At 47.9% G+C, this 17793-nt stretch overlaps 6 protein-coding genes; 5 read left to right on the forward strand and 1 right to left on the reverse strand.

Moving 5' to 3' along the window:
• Positions 1-1468: 1468 nt before the first annotated feature.
• On the forward strand, positions 1469-2248 carry GSBLH_T00006356001 (uncharacterized protein; the record flags this gene model as incomplete). The annotated part of the gene is made up of 4 exons (XM_013040436.1): positions 1469-1527; positions 1569-1822; positions 1854-2082; positions 2140-2248. The coding sequence occupies 4 exons, from the start codon at positions 1469-1471 to the stop codon at positions 2246-2248; spliced, it is 651 nt and encodes a 216-aa protein (XP_012895890.1).
• Positions 2249-3495: 1247 nt separating this feature from the next.
• Positions 3496-4242, forward strand: GSBLH_T00001946001 (uncharacterized protein; the record flags this gene model as incomplete). Its single annotated transcript, XM_013040437.1, has 4 exons — positions 3496-3579; positions 3611-3775; positions 3806-3943; positions 3982-4242. 4 exons carry the CDS (start codon positions 3496-3498, stop codon positions 4240-4242), a joined length of 648 nt encoding a protein of 215 aa, XP_012895891.1.
• Positions 4243-4283: 41 nt separating this feature from the next.
• GSBLH_T00001947001 (uncharacterized protein) lies at positions 4284-5967 on the forward strand (the record flags this gene model as incomplete). XM_013040438.1 has 6 exons in its annotated part: positions 4284-4586; positions 4617-4673; positions 4705-4890; positions 4921-5056; positions 5086-5543; positions 5576-5967. 6 exons carry the CDS (start codon positions 4284-4286, stop codon positions 5768-5770), a joined length of 1335 nt encoding a protein of 444 aa, XP_012895892.1. The 3' UTR covers positions 5771-5967.
• Positions 5968-7458: 1491 nt separating this feature from the next.
• GSBLH_T00001948001 (uncharacterized protein) lies at positions 7459-8124 on the forward strand (the record flags this gene model as incomplete). The annotated part of the gene is made up of 1 exon (XM_013040439.1): positions 7459-8124. The coding sequence occupies one exon, from the start codon at positions 7459-7461 to the stop codon at positions 8122-8124; it is 666 nt and encodes a 221-aa protein (XP_012895893.1).
• Positions 8125-9496: 1372 nt separating this feature from the next.
• GSBLH_T00001949001 (Pseudouridylate synthase) lies at positions 9497-10476 on the reverse strand (the record flags this gene model as incomplete). XM_013040440.1 has 4 exons in its annotated part: positions 10363-10476; positions 10162-10333; positions 9705-10129; positions 9497-9670 (listed from the first exon to the last, which is right to left on the reverse strand). Exons 1-4 carry the CDS (start codon positions 10411-10413, stop codon positions 9497-9499), a joined length of 822 nt encoding a protein of 273 aa, XP_012895894.1. The 5' UTR covers positions 10414-10476.
• A 6920-nt stretch (positions 10477-17396) lies between these two features.
• GSBLH_T00001950001 (uncharacterized protein) lies at positions 17397-17778 on the forward strand (the record flags this gene model as incomplete). The annotated part of the gene is made up of 3 exons (XM_013040441.1): positions 17397-17462; positions 17494-17595; positions 17626-17778. 3 exons carry the CDS (start codon positions 17397-17399, stop codon positions 17776-17778), a joined length of 321 nt encoding a protein of 106 aa, XP_012895895.1.
• Positions 17779-17793: the final 15 nt, after the last annotated feature.

Here is a 17793-nt window from a genome sequence, read left to right on the forward strand (position 1 = left end):
CACACAGTTTTTGCCCCATGAGCCTCCCTATCCTGCCTCGATTGTACATTATCCTCAAATGTTTCGTACTGCAACATCAGTCAGCTAATGTCGCAGCGATTCCAACAGCAATGCCGCCCTACTATCCTGTTCCAGTTGTGTGTTATGTACCTTCCAACGTGACTGCGGAGCCGTTTCGGAAACGTTCCTCTGCCGAATTCGCTCCAACCGCAGATGTGAAGCGAACCAAGACTACGGACAATCCGAGTCCTCCGCTGCGTGTATTTATGTCGTACCTCCGCCAGCAGTACGCTTTCTGTCCTCGCTGGTGGTTTCTCTTCCGCCTGGTAATGAACCATCTCTGCTCTCGCTCTCCCGAGAATAAACAGAAGTATATCGACAGCTGTCTGCTTCTTCTCTCTGGGAAGAAAAAAGAGCGCAAGCTGCTCGCGTCGTATCTCGACATTTCATTCGATAAAGCCAAAAGCAAGAAACTCGACCGCTGCTTCACAGGCAGCCGACTGGCGATTACGATTCCTTACATTCTGCACGCTTGCGAGGAAGTTCTTTGCTTTGGACAGCTTGTTGATCCGTGGACGGTGCAGATTGACATGTCGAATTCATGGTACATTTATTCGCGCAGAAAAGTGGAGGAGGTGGAGGATAAAGCGCTTCTCAATAAAGTAACAAGGTTTCAGCAGCAAAACTACGAGCGGTTTGAAGCCTTTATGAATGCATTGGAGAAGGGTTCAGAAAGGCAAAAGCGAGTGGTGGAGATTTTGCAGAACGTGAGAGAAGGGGCAGAGAGTGATCTGTAGGCATTAGAAACGTTCCTAACTGTGGGATATGTTGATTACAATGCGACCTATGAAAACCTTTTTACTGTAATATACAGCTATCCGAAAGCAGTCTATGCGTTTAGTAAGCTATTGAATGGTTAGGACTGCTTGTTGAACAAACAAGACAAAACGAATGAAAATTAAAAAAAGACGAGCGAGCAAGCGAAAAGCTAGGAAATTGTCTACAAAGTGTCAGGTACGAACTTCCTCACAACTCCACTGGGAGCTGCAAAAACAGCGTTGATATCCTGTGGAATTCACTCTAGCGAGCAAATGGAGGTAATAGGAACACTATCTCCCTATACCGCAAACACCCGCAGCACCCCATTGAACAGATACCTACCCTATTGAAACAAATTATGGTAGTTTGAGAAAGTGCCGACATACATATTAAAGAGGGCTTTTACTGCGAAGCATGTCGATTGGAGCGTAGACAAGTACACTATGCATACAATTGAAAACCAAAAGGAGTGAGCAATATATAAAATTGTTATAGATAAATAATGTTTGATGATGGGATTGTAGTGGAGCTGGGATCATGGAACATACGCTATGGATTTGCCAATAGTTCACGTCCTCATGGTAGTCTTGATTCAACTGTAAGGCATGTATTTTGTTTTTAATTTCAAAGGCATTTTCCTCCTTATATAATGACGTTTTATCCGAAACTGATACATATTATAAAAATATACTTGATCTATGGGACGCTGTAATAAACTTGTATTCTCGATATAGGGTTGTGTTATGTAGATCATTCAAAGTGAAAACAAAGGACAAAACCATGACTATCCTTCGTCCTATGTTCGTTTGTGATCGTTTCATCCAAGAGTCTCAAAAAGCGCTTTTCTATATATTTCAATTTAAAGAAGTCCGTATAATGCCAAAGAATTATCTCCCCGTGTTGACAACTGGATATTCATCTGGATTAGTGATTGATTTTGGTTATCGATCGATTTCAATTCTCCCAGTTGCCTTTGGAGTGTGTGATCTGATGAATTACGATGGTATGTGCATACTCATCTCCTGTTTGATTAGATCTGAAGTATGGAATGGAAGATTGGAAGAAGGAAGAGAAGGAGGAAGCGAAAGAATTTTTGATTTCCGAGCTTTCTCTCGCCATCGTGAATGTCCTGAGCTCCCTCGCGGAAGACGTTCGAATCCACGTTTTCCCGCGGTTAATTCTAACTGGCGGGGGCGTTTCCATTCCAAACATCAAGGAAAGACTGGAGGATTCGGTGCAGAGAGTGTTATCGAAGAATCCGAGGTACGCGAAGCTTCGATCGTTGGAGTGGAGAGGAATAACCGCGGTTTCGAATGATAGTTTTTGGCGGGGATTCGTGATTGCGCGTCTTTCGAAGATTTGCGGAGAACGACTGACGCGAGATGAGTGGAATGAAGGGAAGCGATGGAAGGACCCGATCGTGCAATGAAATGTTTGTTGAAAACAAAGGCATGAATCAATTCGATGAATCCTCTGAAAAGTCGGAAAACTCCGATGACTCAGAGAAGGATTTGCTGGAGGATGTTTTGGAAGATGTTTTGGAAGATGTTTTGGAAGATGCTTTTCTGCCTGCCTTTCTTGTTGATTTCAAACTATTTGCACTCCTTTTCGTAGTCTGTCCAGATTCCTCACTCTCTGCAAATGATCTTTCCTCTATAGCTTCCATTGCATCCTTTCCCGATTCCTTCTGATTCGCTGCTCTGCCCCTTCTCTTTGGCACTTTGTCAAACAGTTTCACTTGGCTTTTCTGCTTCGGATTCATCTTCTCCGTCGCGTAGCGAGCCGCTTCCCGCGTGAACAACTCTTCGTGGCTGTTCAGAAAGTCGATCACCAGCTGTGCGTTGTGAACACTCACGTCGCGGAGCACCCAGCCAACGCCCAGCTGCGTGAAGCGGTATGGATTGTGAATGGCTCTGTGTGGTCAGGCGGACACAGAAACGAAAAACGTATCGCAAATCTCGAGGATTGTGGAGGTTTGGAGATTTCTGCGCGCGAAGTGAAGTAATGAAACACATGCAGCTCGCTGTCTCCAGGAAGGAGCTGACTTCCAGGATCGAATGACCTGGAATAAAAAGAAAACACAGAGAAAGCACATCGATACACTCCGGATGCTTGATCAATACGTTTTTGATCACTTGACTCGACAGATTGTCGCAAGTCGCCCAATCGTAGACATCATTATCGATCACAGCTTGAAATAAACACAAATAAACAACTTAATACGCTCAAGTTTGCGTAACTCCTCAACGGTATACGACTTCACTGTTTTCCCAAGGCACGCAACGCCATGAAACTTTTCGTCATATCCCTTGCAGTGAAGAAGAGAATATCCAATGCCTCGCAAATCATTATCACTGAAGTCTCTATAGGAATGACATGCAAATAGGCCCACTGCAAGTTTTCTTTATAGAAAGCTTTAAAAATCTCTCGGCTCTGGGCGGATGTCACACCATAGCAGGTAACCACCTCACCGTTCACACTCCACACAGATACATACTCCCTTCATATATTTGGTCTGTTGGATCCCTTTTTCCTTTGATGCAGACTGTAATAATGTTTTGGATAATTTGGCAATCAGCTATATCTAAAAAAAGCAAACCGACAGAGGCGTATTCCATGAGGAATAAACTTGATCTTTTATCCAGTGTAACTCCATTTTTCATAAAAAAGTTAAGTATGCAAACGATCCCATTAAAGCGAGGCGTAAATGTTGACCTATTAACGGAGCTGAAAAAGTTGCTCAAAAAGAATTTAGAAGGCGTAACACTGTATTACCTGATTCACTTGTTAGAAAGATATAAAACCGTCTCTGTCATCTCTGGAAAAAGTCCAGAGCCAGCGTGATAAAATTATCAGGATCACGGAGTATCAAGGTCCGAATGATATAACTGACTACAAGTGTTACTTCAGCTATCTAAACCAAATCGAGGCAGCGTTCCCACTTTCAGGAACCAAGGTTTGTCAATGGTGCCTGTGTTATCGCTAGGCTGCTCCGATCAATTGGTCCTGGGCAGTGTGCTATGGAAAGTCGAAGACAGTGATCCGCAGCATTCTGTACGAGAAGGCATGCGTGCTGTTCAATATCGGCGCCCTGTACACGCAAGCCGCTTTCCTTGCGATCAACGTACTTTTTTCTCTCCCTAACGGGTTTTAATCATCTAGGTGCAAGAGCCCGACATCATTGCCTGCGAAGTCTGCATCGACGCTCTCTCCTTCGCCGCCCTCTACTTCCACACCCTCGACGTGCAGTACGCGATGCACCTCGCCAGCCTCGGCGTCTCCAAGGACCTCACCTCTCCGGTCCTCAAAACCGTACGATTTCTGGAATTCCTGAAATCCAGTTCAAATCGCTCTGCCTCGCCCAGGCCCAGCACACCTATTTCCTCAAAGCCAAGGTCTCCAAGCTCACCAACGCGGCGCTAGCCCGCCTGCAATCCTGCACTGCGGAGCTCTACAAGGACACCATGGCCTTCGCCAAGGAGTCCGGCTCGTTCTTCCCCGCGGGACTGGTCAAGCACTTCGAGCTGCAGAGCTGCCTGGCGTCCATCGCGGCGCTGCACTTCGAGGGCCAGGCGCTGGCGGTGAACGAAGAAGCGAACGCGGGGATTCTGTACCGCTACGCGGACATTCTGGACAACGCGATGAAGCAGACGCGCGCTCTCATGAACTCCTTCCAGCTCGAAGAGAGCGATCGGATCAGCGCCGAGGCCACGCTGGCGGCCGCCAAGGCCGACGTCCAGCAGTTCTTCAAGATCTACCGGATCTATGTAGCGGTTCCCGCGGGGAGTGAGGGGTAGATCACGTCGGTGCCGAGCGAGGTGACGTTCCCGCAGCCGTTCTGCAAGGCGGAGATGGTAGGATGGATGTGAAAGGCGTGAGGGGCAGAAGAAGGAGCTGGAGATCAGCGAGGTGCCGCTGAAGATCGAGGTGAAGGCGAACCAGCAAGTGGAGGCCGCGCTGCTCATGTATCTGCAGAAGGTCGGCGAGCTGCGCGCCGCCACCGCCGAGCAGGTCGCGCAGGCCGACGCGGAGGCGCGGAAAGTGCTGCTGGATCGGCTGCTGCCGGACATTGTGGGATCCCACGGGCTGGATGAGGCGTAGTTGGAGAAGGGAGTGGCCGGGCACGAGCTGCCGAAGTCGATGGAGGCGCGGATCGAAGCGATCCAGGAGGGCGACGGGCTGGGGCGCCTGATGAAGACGCGAGACGATCTGCTGGACTGGATGGACGAGATGGAGGGTAGAGGAACCGCGGGGAATGAAGAGTAGACTCGCTGAGCGTGGTGAAGACGCAGCTGGAGAAGGCGGAGTGGAAGCAGTCGGTGGACTGGATCGAAGCGAATCTGCGCACGCTGGGGTCGAACATGGAGGAAGTGAAGAAGTCGATCACGCTGTGCTGCAACGAGCCGAAGATCTACCGCGAGCCGATCATGACGCTGACGGCCTCGCTGCCGACGTGCAGCTACGCGGAGAGCCCGATGGACTCGAAGCGTGTGGAGGAAGCGACGCGCAGCGTGCTGGATCTGCTGAAGGACCGCGCGGCGCTGCTGACGTCGCTGCTGCAGGATAAATCGGGCGAGACGGTGGTGCGAGAGCGGATCCAGAGCGATAAGCACTTGCTGAACGTGGAGGCGGTGATTTTCACGGCGATGACGGTGGTGCAGGAGCTGAAGCGAAGGCTGGAGGACAATATTGGAACACAAGGAACGCTGCTGAAGCAGCTGAAGGTAGGGGGAAGAGGAAGGAGGACGAGGCGTAGACGGAGTATGAGAAGTGGAGTCGGAACCGGAAGGTGACCGCAGAGATGAAGAAGAGAGAAGACGCGCTGCGGAAGATCGTGGAAAGCTTGAATCGATTTGATGCCTGCAGCGAACGACTGCAGTCCATGCAGTTGTGCGCGGATTGTATTAAGAGCGAGTATGAGGCGCTGTGCGAGCAGGCGGGAGTGTACTGAGGAGAAGGGAGTGTATGTTAGAATTGAGTGTATGATGGATTGCGTGTTTGTTGGAATCAGAGTGAACAACCGGGGAAAAAGTGTTGATGGAGACGTGTGTTCATTCAGTGAAGCGAAGAAAGGGTAGCAACCCACAGAGGTGACTTTGCGATGAGGGTATCGTTTCTTTCTCTGATCATAATAATAAGAGTAATAAAACTTGTTTATTCTCATAACATATACATACACAATCGAGTACATGGCGAAAAACAAACAACCCATTTCCATTCCTCTTCGCTATGTTACCCACCTCTATCCACATTCTTCCTCCATTTCGCTCCTTCCCCTCCCTCCACACACACACACACACCTGATTCAAACAAACACTCCACAATTCAAAAACATTAGGAATCTCTTCACGCTGCTGCTGCAGCAAAAAGAACAGCGTCAGCAAGCTGTCTACCGCTTCCTTCCTCACATTCCGCGAATAAAACCGAACCAACTGCTCCACGCAGCTCCGACGCGCCTTTTCCAGCTTATTCTTCAGCGTTCGCTGCTGTTCCAGTCCTAAAGAGACGAAAAAAGTGTCCGGACGCGCGTTCTGGATGAATTCTTCCGCTGTCACACGACGCTGGGTGATGTCCGAATAGGCGTTTTCCAGAGCTAGGAACATTACAAACACGCGAGATAATAAAAATACGAGGAACGTGGTCGAGGTAATACAACGCTAACGCGTGGATGAAATGCAATCGAGAATGAACCCTCGGTGAAAGATGATGAATGGATAGCAGGGCCGCTAACTCGCTCGTTGAAAGACTTAAAAACTTCGTATCGACCCCGGCTAGTTTGCAAAAGGAAACATATCTAGATGGAACGGTCTTGCTCACGTTTTACGAAATAAGAGTATGGAGGTTATAAAAGGACTCTAAGTCGGCATCGTTAACGTAGTTCACGTCCTGATACTGCTTGCTTAACTTTGAACGAAGATGGGCGAGCCACTCTTTCGAAATCATCTTACGGACTACAGCGTCCTTCTTTCCTGCGATCTTTAGCTGCAGGCGGCGTGCTTCACACTTCATCTGCTCTTCAGACAACTATCTCTTATCCATTTCGGACACGACTACAGACTCAACGTAGCTGGGTCGCCGAATCATCGTGAGGATAGGCGATTCCTACACCATCAGGAAAGTTCAAGGGATAACAAACTTTCACATTGTAATGGCAAATTTCGGACTGAGAAGTAAACCGTACTTTGCCTTTGGTAGGTATCGTAGGCTGTTTCGGATACTTGCGACGATTTATTCGCTTGAGATAAACAAGCCTGTGCTTTTGGTGGAGTCTCTGTTTGGCCAAGACTAGAGACCTCTGTTGCCTCACCCACCGAATCGGGAAAAACATTTCTACTGCATATCACAAGAAATACATAGATTCCCGTTTTTCTGCCCTATCAACTTCCAATTCTGATTCATGCAGCGTGTTCACAAACCAGTCATGGTTGCGGAGGTGTGGATAGTATTGTTTTCTCACTGCAAGGTTGTCTCATTTCTGAAACAAGCGATTCTGCCAGAAACAGGCAGCTCCTTGTTTGTTGATGGATGTGCTGGCTTGGGGGGACACTCTGCTGCTCTTTTGGATGCTTTCCCTACGTCTCGATTGTTATGCATTGATCGAGATCCCAGTGTATTGTCGATGCAGTCCTGCTATTCTAGATGAAGGAGGAGCTGGTAATGCGTTTGGCTCCGTATCAGTCTCGTGTTTCGATTATCACGGATACTTTCGCAAATACATATAAATATTTAAATCAAATGAACGATTCCAATGCATCTTTTGCTACGAAAGCCAATGGCACGCTTTTGGATTTAGGATTTAACAGTGTTCACGTCGATGAGGCGGATCGTGGTTTCAGTTTTCAAAAAGATGGACCTCTGGACATGCGATATGATCCGTCGCAAGGAATCACGGCAGCCGATTTGGTAAATCAACTCGACCGCGATTCACTGACCGCGATTTTTGCAGAATATTCCGGAGAGACCTATCGCACGTGTCGGCATGTGGCGAGTGTGATTTGCCGCCGCAGAGAAAAACAGCAATTCACAAATACAATTGATTTTGCGACGTGTGTCAACAAAGCACTGGAGAGTGGAAAGCGTTCTCGCAAAACGCCTTGTACAGGCATTTTTCAGGCACTCCGAATCTCTGTAAACAACGAATATGATCATTTAAACAAATTCATGGAAACGCTGCCTGCCATGATGGCTCCTGGAGGCATTAGCGTGTTTCTATGTTTTCAAAGTCTGGAAGTTCAGATTGTAAAAAGATGGGTGCGACAATACTTTAGTGACTGCAAAAGTGATAAACCTCCGGTAGCACTGTAGTTATAACTTCATTGTGTAGTTTCGGGTTCTCACACCGCAGCTCGTACGGCCTTCTGAAGAAGAAGTTCGACAAAACATCCGTTCTCGGAGTACTTTGCTCTATGCCATCCAGCGTGTGTGAAAATGTTTATTAACAAACAATTAGAAGCACTACAAAAAGTTAACACTACTGCACAGTATAGAAAACTGGACTCAGAAAGCCATGTAATCATCAACTTGCTATAAGCAAACAGGTTGCTCAAAAGTCTTCCTCACCGTCCACACAAAACGTTCATCGACAGCTACTTACCTATAATAAAGAATCTATGATCAAGTCGAAATCAGGGAAACAAAAACGAGATTCTGCCGAGCTCGCAAAATGATTGGTCGGCAGGTCATTTCTCTTTCCAATTCACCGTGGTATAAAAGAGAGGATGGTAAGGCCGAGACAAGCTTTTCAGTACTTCCTCGCGCTTTTCCAACCGTTGCTTGTCGATCACCACACACTCCACCTCGCGCACTGCAGGAGCCTTGACAGCCTGCAGCTCAGAATATATGAACGGCGTTGGATCATCTAGAAGCGAAGCGACGTCTTGTGCATTTCGCACTTTTGGTATTGTACAGTTCCACAGTTGTTCACTACGAATAATAACGGAAATTGAAATTTAAAACATACAGTTCTTCCGGAGAAAACACTTCCTTCAAGTCCTTCTCTTCCTTTTCAATATCTTCTCGCGATATCGATGATATAGACAATGTATCATCCCTCTCTTCTCGAACCGAAAGAGTTTCTTGAGTCTGTAAGCTAGAGACCGATTCAATCGACAGTCTCTGATCTAGAGACAAGTCTGTTTGCGTTAACAGGGTATTTGAATCGAATGGCTTCTGTTTCGTGGTTACACCTCCTGCAGCGTTTTCCGGTTTGTTTTCCTGCATCAAGAAGCCAAAAGAAGCCAATCAGAAATTTTTCCAATCAAACAGAAACAAACATGAGGAGAAGTTCTCTCCAAATCAACTACGATGTCCTTATTTCGATTGATCTGCTCCAGTAATTTCTCCTTGTTGCACTCCTTCACGATTGTCCAGTCTGGGAGATCGGTTTGAAAAAAGTAATCTTTCGCCTCTTGCTCGGGTGCTATTTTCAAACTTACAGAATAGGAAAGTGCATGCAGGTGAATCGATGTGTGGCTTAGCTGCTCCTCCTTGAAGAGATCCTTCAACATGTCTTCTTCGCTCATATGACACCATCTACAGTATTTCTCTGCGATTTCCTCTACGCCTCAGTCCTTATTTTTTGCCCATTTTCTACCCTCTGTAAGCTGCGGATCGTCCACCACCTCAGTGAAGTTCCACTTCGGAATTTCGCGTCTGCTGTTGAGCAATTCATTCAAACTCACTTTGGAACATGAATCGATTCATTGTAGTTCACATCATCATCGATGGGATGCCCGATGTACTTGAGATGCAATCGGATCTGATGCGTTCTTCCTGTGATGGGCACACACTCCATAAGCGTTGTGTTACTCTGTTTCGAATAATAAAGTGGGAAGAGATACGTGTATGCAGGCTACATGGTACAAAACGAACAAAAAAGATCCAACTTTTCCCTCCTTTTCGTCCACCTTGAAAATTCCCTCCTTCTGACTTACGACGGCGATATTTCGATCCACCGCTATTCCGTTCTGCTGTGTATAAAAAACACCCGGAATCTCCGGTTTTTCAAAACAATTCCCTTCGGCCTCCGCCAAGTACACTTTGTGAAACCCTCCCTTCACCAATTGCTCGGAGAGTTTGCTAGCGATGTCCTTGCGCTTGGCTAGAAGCATGACACCGCTCGTTACGCGGTCCAAGCGGTGAATGAAGTAGAACTCGGAGAGTTTGTTTTCCTTTCGTAAGATGGTTTCTAAGGAGTTGTAGCGGTATGCTCCGCATGGATGGACCGGAAGAGCCGCTGGTTTGTTCACAGCAATGATGTCATCGGTTTCTCCGAGGATTACAACTGGAGAATAGGGAACGGGAGGTTCGTCTAGGAGGAAAAGAGGCATTCACGACGGATACGTCGATGCACTGTGTGAGTGATTCGATCCCCATTCTTTAAAATGTGATCCCTTGTGACTCTCTCCCCATTTACACGAATTCGCCCATTGCGAATCGCCTCTTCGTAGTACTCAGGCGAGTAGGCTCCGAATTCCTTTGAAAACACATCGATAATTTTCTTTCCGAACCATCTCTACACTAAAGCACGCGCAGTTTTCCGACTTGCTTGCAAAAAGTCTCATGTTTGTAAATATAGGGAACCACACAGCGCATTCCGTTCTTTATAGCATACTCCGTTTCGTCCACTTGCTGTTTAAACAGTGTGCGCTGTCTCTTGCGCGATTGGTTAGCGCTATTATTCTTCTCGTTTCGTCTATCGCTCTCAACACTCTACCCACACAGTACTTTCGGCTTTCCACATCTTCGTTCGAATTCATCGTATTTAATCAAAAAACAACAAAAAAAGTCCACAACCACTAAACAGCATGTTTCGGGCGCATCACCATCCCATTTCTCAACTCCGCGATCAGTTTCTCTCTCTGTCTCTCCCTCAGCTTCGGATCCGGGTTCCACTGTTCCATGATCAATTCCTGGTTCCTCCAGTCTTCCCATCACTCCCTTCCCTTTTTTCCTACACACCACGCGATCCCCCGGAATGGACATGCAGATCTTCTTCATCTTCAGCCCCAGAAAGATGTCCGTGTTGAAGAACTGATCCTTCGGCCGCGTTCCCATCCGCTTCGACTTCTCCAAATAATTATCGAACCCCTGGTGCAGCATCATCGTCGCGTACGTCACGTCCACCAGCGACTTCTTCAGCTCGTCCACGCGCGCCATCAGATACGTGTCCACGATGCCTCGCCCGGCCACCACGGGCTGAAACACATCGAAGTCCGTGCTGCGGTGGAAGATCCAGCAATCCTGCGCCTAAAAAAGCCCCGATTTTGGTACCGAGCTGCAGCGGTCGCGGAAGTGGTCGCGCGCTGTGATGCGATCGACGTAGTTCCAGTACGCTTGGAGCGAGCCGAGCGGCACGGCGAGCTCGGCGGTGTTGAAAGCGACGGAGGAGACGAGGAACTACGGTTCAGTGCGCGATTGGAGCGAAACGCCGTCTGTTAAGCGTCCCTGTTTGTACTGGTCGAGAACGAAGTCGAGGACGGGGAACAGCGCGGGCGCGAGCAGAATATCGCTGTTGACGTAGCCGTAGAAGTCGGCGGCGTAGAGCTTCCGGCAGGCTTTGAGCAGCTCCGGAACGACGGGTAGCGTCGCAAAGTTGGATCTGAGGGGAGAGAAAAGAGAAAGGGTCGCACATGTACGCGGGCACTAAGTCGATTCCGAGCGATCGGCAGAGCGGAACGGCCGCGGGGGAGGTGGAGAAGAGCACGGCGCGGAAGGAGAAATGCTGCTGGAGCAGGCTGAGCGATTTTAAAGTGTATTCCACGGAGCGAAGACCGGCTTGGAATTCGACGCTGACGCAAAGAACGAGGCGATAAAAAGAAGAAGAAGAAGAAGAAGGATTGAATTGCTTGCGAATGGGACGCGGGTCGAATTCGGATGTGTTGAAAACTGGGAATTTCCCTGGGGTGGAAGAATGGCCGAGGAAATACCTGAAGAATTGAAAAGAAAAAGGGAAATCGGCTGGTCCGGCGAAGAGTAGTAGATGTTCTCCGCGTGGAGCTTGTATTTGAGGGCAAGGGATTGCGGAGTTGGGGGCTCCGTTTGGGGTTTCGAAGTTGAAAACGGAGCGGAATGGAAAGGATGATCATTCCGGACTGATGATACTCCAGGATTCGGATTCGACGCAGAACGAGATTTTAAAAGACTCTCGTCGGAGATCCGAGGCGCATTGGAAGTATCAGCAGTCAGACCGCCTCTTAACCTTGGTATTACACGAACTCGTGAAGAGGAAGGCGAAGTGAAAAGAGAATGAACGGGATCTAGAAGTCACAAATAGCAAAAAAGAGATGCTCATAGATACAGGAGATTGTGAATAGTGACCACAATCGTTGGAAGACGTGCATTGCGAATGAGTTCCAGGATGCAAGGTAGATACAGAGTGCGAAATCGACGAGTTTGCAAAGGAATAGGTAAAAATATGAGTTTGCTCTATCTGTCGCAAAAATGACAAAGAATTTTTAAGGGCTATGCATAATTCAACTTAAAAAACGATACCAAGTCCACATAGACAGAACAGCCAAATTAGTAATACTGCTATCTTTGATATAGTAACCATCACTTCCTTATATTTTAACTATTATTTTGAAGGAGTTATTGGAAGATAATAACTGCCCCAGGCTAAGAAAAATGATTTTTTAGAAACAAACATTATCATTCTTTATATCATTTATACCAGTCATTATTATAATAGATTAGAGAAGCAACGTATGCGATCAAAGAGTAAATTGTGATCCCTATAAAATAGGATACAACAATCGCGAATAATAGCAGCACATGGGAAATGTCAATCATATCACAATCAAATCAATAGTATGAAACAAACAAGGCGAAACGAAGCAATCACTCCATCATAAACCGAAAAGCAAACTGACCCAAGACAAACCCCGCTACGAACGCAATTACTACAATAACAGCCGTGATTCCCGTCCAAATCGACTGTTTTGAGCCCTGCAAATTCACTTTCTAGCGATTGACAGCGAAACAAAAACTCCCACCAATTCAGACGAAGCTTGCTCTGACAGCAACTTCAACGTGTTGAACTCTTCTTCTTTTGCCGAAAACTTCAATTCGAGGTCCTTTTTCTCCTCTTGAAGTTTCTTCACGATTTCCTGACACCGTTTGACGACCAAGCAAAGGCCGTCGTATTGTGTGCGCAGTTTTTTATATTCGGGTGACTAGAGTTCATGCGCGTTATGAACAGCAACAACAAACACTTCAGATGTGGCAATGCTTCGCAAACTCTCATCCGATTTCTGAAATTAAGCAAAATAATAAAAAGCAAGCAAACACGTTCTTCTGACAAGGTAGATGGAATTGAATTATAAGACAAGGTCAATGGAACAATCATTTGTTGAACATCGGATTTTGTAATATTTCCCCACTAGACCATAATAAAAATTGTTTTCACGCCCCACCTGCTGTGATATCTGCTCGACTTGGTCTTTGTCCGTGTCTGAACTGATCCCGTTGTAAAATAGATCAGACACCGCTGCAATATTGAACTGAACACGATAGCTGCATAGTAACACAACGAAGTGAAATACGATTCCAGAGAGTTGGTTTCCTGATATTTCTGAATGAGTTCGTCGACGTAGATGGATGCGATTTTTACTAGAAAGAACGAGACCAGTACAATTCACACCTTCCAAAGTCATTGATTGGTTTATTTCGAGAGCAAAAACAGATGGTTTGATCCGTAGCCTTTTTCCGGCATTACTGCGAAGTTTGATAATGATCTACGTACGTGAGGGTTAGGGTGTATAGAGTACCCTTTTTTCGCTTGTATTCATCACCGAGATATTGCTTAAAGAGTCTTCGCCCTTGTTTACTATCCATGACTCCGTCCTTCTTTCCAATACAGTTTAAAACAATGTTATCGGCGGGTTTAATGGATAACGACAATCCCGAGCTACTACTACTCATAGAAAAATAAGATAATCAAATTGGATAGTATACAGAAACTGGAAATCCAAAAAACGTGGACATCACTTGAATCATAGAAAGTGTTTTAGTCAGCGCTGCTTCCTTGACGGTTTGTAGCAGTGCTCATAGTACTACATATAGGGGAATATATGTTGTTTGATTGCTGTTCTCAAGAACGTTACGACTTTGAAGCATTGGCGGACATCATGAGCTCAGAAAGGCGAATGCAGTTCAATGCTAAATTGATCAAGCAATTTTCTAACTTGGTCGAATGTCCCACAACAATGAAGAAAAGAGTTGGTATTCTCGAGACAATGGAAGCCATCTTTAAAGAGCCAATTTTTGGTCGGGGTGCATGAACAGCACTGACTTATAGAGTATGAAGATGAGGAGAAGCAGATACTCGGAATGAAATACTTGCTAGCCACATGGGAGATCATTTTAAATGGTCTTCATGAAGTGAAGTTAGGATTCTCCAATGAGGTTTAGGTAAAGGACCAAGATCGCGATATTCTGTATCGATTTATCACTTATATTGCCTACCGCAAAGAATTCTATCTTGTATCCACTCCACTTTGGTGTCATGGAATTTAGGAAAGCAATGGTTTCGACATTCGCTATATTGCAGTCAAGCAATGTCGCCTTCCCTATCTTAAACGTTTCATTTATCTTCTCCGCCTCACTCTGATTGAGGCCATCACTTTACTAAAGAACCCTTCTAGCGCTCTCCCGCTTCGTTTCGCTTCTAAAATCGTTTTGCTTTCCTGCATTTGCATCCCTTCTGTCGGTAAAGTGGTCTACACGGGACTGCTGCAATCGCAACCTCCATTAAGCAAGAACGTTCCAGATATTCGATTCGATATCTTCAATGATGAGGACTTCCATCAAACCGCGGGGATCATACGGAAAGAGCGCTCTGCGATGAACCTGGAGTCGATGAGCGGACCGACGATCGAAAGTTCGCTGCCGAAAAGCCACAGCGTTTCGTACTTGCCATCAGCGGTGGATTCGGTGTTGAATGAAGCGACGAATGGGGAGGATTCGAGAAGGAAGAAGAAGGAGGAGGAGGAAAATGAATCGATGAATGAATTGAATGAATTGAATGAATTGAATGAAATGAATGAAAATGGCGGAAAAACGAAGAAATCGAAGAAAGAGGGAAATGGATCGATGAGTGAATTGAATGAATCGAAAATGTCGAGTGAATTGAATGAAACCTATGAAACGAATGATTGGATTGATTCAGATGATTCGGATTCGTATTGTTCATCGTGTAGTTCCGAGTCGGATTATTCCGATTCGGAAGACGATTATTCCGATTCTGAATCCGAATTTGTGGAAGAAGATGAAGAAGATGATGATGAGTATGATTATGATGATGATGATGATGATGATGATGAAGCGAAAGGCTTTTATTATGGATCCTCCCAGCAAGATTTCTCCTACCATTACTCTGAAGACTTCATTCATTCCAATTCCAATTCCAATTCCAATTCCAACACTGAATCCGACTCCACCGATTCCGAATTCGATCGAACTCCTTCCTCTCACCGTCCCCTCCTTTCTCTCTCCCTCTCACCCCCAGACTTCTCTCCCTCCCATCGCTCCTCCCCCATGATCGACTTCGTCTTCGAGCCCGACCTCAAAGCCGACGAGGCTTCCCGTCCCTTCAACTCCATGTTTCCCTCCAACCGCGACGTTCTCGACGGGCTCCCCGACCTCCAGTCCTCCATTTCCCCGGTTACTCCCGTCCCGCTCGACGACGACCTCCTCCCGCCTCTCCGTGTCCGCGATTATTCCCGCATTGTCGAGCAGCTCAGCGTCGATTACGCGCTCGACCCGCACTTCCGACGCCTCCACAACGACCTCCAAGCGCGCGTGCCCTCCCTCTTCTACTGGTGTGTCGTCGCCGACAGCATCGTCGACTGCCAGACTCCGGGCTGGTGGGCCAAACGGTACCGCTCTCCCCGCGGTTCTACCTAGATTCCGCGTCAACGACGGCTTTTTGTTCACCTTCGTTCAGTCCTGGTGCGAGTTCGTCGACGCCTGCCGCCAGGCCGCCTTCCCCGGTTTCCACGTTTCCACGTTTCCACTCTAGCCTTCCCCTTCGTGTGCGTCCCCTCCTTCTTCGTCGTCCTGCGGGCGTTTCTCCCGGCGTTTCAGGCCTCGGTGATCTACCAGTACCGCTGCGGGCAGATCCGATCGCACTGGTTTTCCTCGCGCTACGAGTTCAACTCCGCCGGCCTCCGCGCCAGGTTTCTCTCCCATCCCCGCGGTGACGCCTAGCGAAAGCCTGCTCGCCGAGCCCGTCCTGCTCGATCTGTACCGCCTCCCCGCGGGACTGACGTCTAGTCTTCTCGAGGTCCTTTTCTCTCAATGTAACGCCTACGTCCTCGGCGACGTCCTCGTCTGTACCTCCGTTTCCACGTTTCTCTCTAGGCTGCTCCTACCTGGAGGCCTGGTTCCGCGCGCTTCGCGCCCGCGCGCTCTCTGCGCTCTTCCCCGCGCTGCGGTTCCCCGCGCTCCCCGCGGAACTGCGCGCGCTGCGGACGCTGGAGGCGTTCGTGCGGCTGGAGCTGCGGCAGCGCGCGGGGTACGAGGCGTCGGCGTATCGGCGGTACGGCGTGGCGGAAGGATTCACGCGGATCCACGCGGAGGAAGCGATGATCGTGAGCGGCGTGGCGCAGAACGAGGGAGAAGCGGTGGCGGCGTGGGAGGAACTGGTGAGACAGGACCGTGTGAAGCAGAGTAGGGGAAACGGGGAAGTGGAGAGTAGTTCGGTATGATTATAATGCGAGACAGTCCGTGTGGAGGCTGCGGAAGCGAGAGGAGCGAGGCGACTGGGTGCTGCTCTCGCAGAGGGCCGCGCTGCCCGCGCAGTTCGACGGCGCGTTCTTCTTTACGGGGATGAAGCGGCTGCTGGAGCAGGAGCACGTGCTGGTAGGCGAGGCGAGAAGAGTCGAGCGAAGATCTTGAAGCGCGTGCTGGCCTTCGTGTACAACAATGCCGATGTGTTCCAGGGAGAGTTTCGAAGCCAGGTAGGGGAGTGCTCGATGAGGAATTCCATTGTGTTTTTGTGTTTTGAGGGCGAGGGGATCTTTTTGGTCTAGTTTTGACCCAATTTGGGTACAATTTGGTCTATTTTGACCCAATTTGGGTACAATTTGGTCTATTTTGACCCAATTTGGGTACAATTTGGTCTATTTTGACCCATTTTGATTCATTTTTGATTGTTTTTTCTCCTCTCCAATCCCTTTTGTTTCCACGTTTCACCTTTTGTTTCCACGTTTCCTCACCATTGCTTCTCTAGTTCTTTTCATACCTTTTCTCGGATTTCTTCCGCTTTTTTTGTCACTGGGACGCGAATATTCGCTTCCTCTTTCATTTAATTCTCATTTATCGCTGCTTTCGCCTTCCCAGAGACCGCCTTTCCCTTCTCGATTCTCGTTCCTCCGATTTCTGCCATTCACAAAATAGAGGGTATTTTATCACAGCTGGACAAAGACAAATTGCAAACCATTCTGAGGCTTCCGATCGGCGCCAAATCCGATCGCGACTGTTTCCATTTGATTGGTTGGATGATTCATGTAGCGCTACGTCATCTGCTCCAGCACCACGAAAAGTGGAAACGTAGAAAGCGCATTCCGGGCGTTTCGATGGTGTTCCTGCAGTCGAAATCGGAGTTCGCGCTGGCGGACGATCCGGCCAATCAGCCGGTCGATGTAGTCGATAGAGCGAGGCGTGAGCGACTAGGAAGTGGACGCGGCGCTGAGCCAGCAGCTGAATGGGTTCGTGCGTCAGGCGGTGCGTCAGATTAATCATCCGGAAGAGATGATCGTGAGCGTGAATCAACGAGTAGGCGTTGGAGGGGCGTGAGAGACGCAGCATTATCTGTTTTATTCCATCGCGGAGTATGTCGCGGGGCTGCAGGTGTACGAGAAGGAAGCAGGGAGAGAGGAAGTCGTGCTGCCGCCGCTTTTAGAGGGGTCAATCGTGGCGATGGAGCAGAGTATTAATCTAAATGAGTGCATTGTTTGATGCAAACACACATTC

The sequence above is a fragment of the Blastocystis hominis genome (genome assembly GCF_000151665.1).
Source record: "Blastocystis hominis, Singapore isolate B (sub-type 7) whole genome shotgun sequence assembly, scaffold_15".
In the NCBI taxonomy this organism is placed as follows: domain Eukaryota; class Bigyra; order Opalinata; family Blastocystidae; genus Blastocystis; species Blastocystis hominis.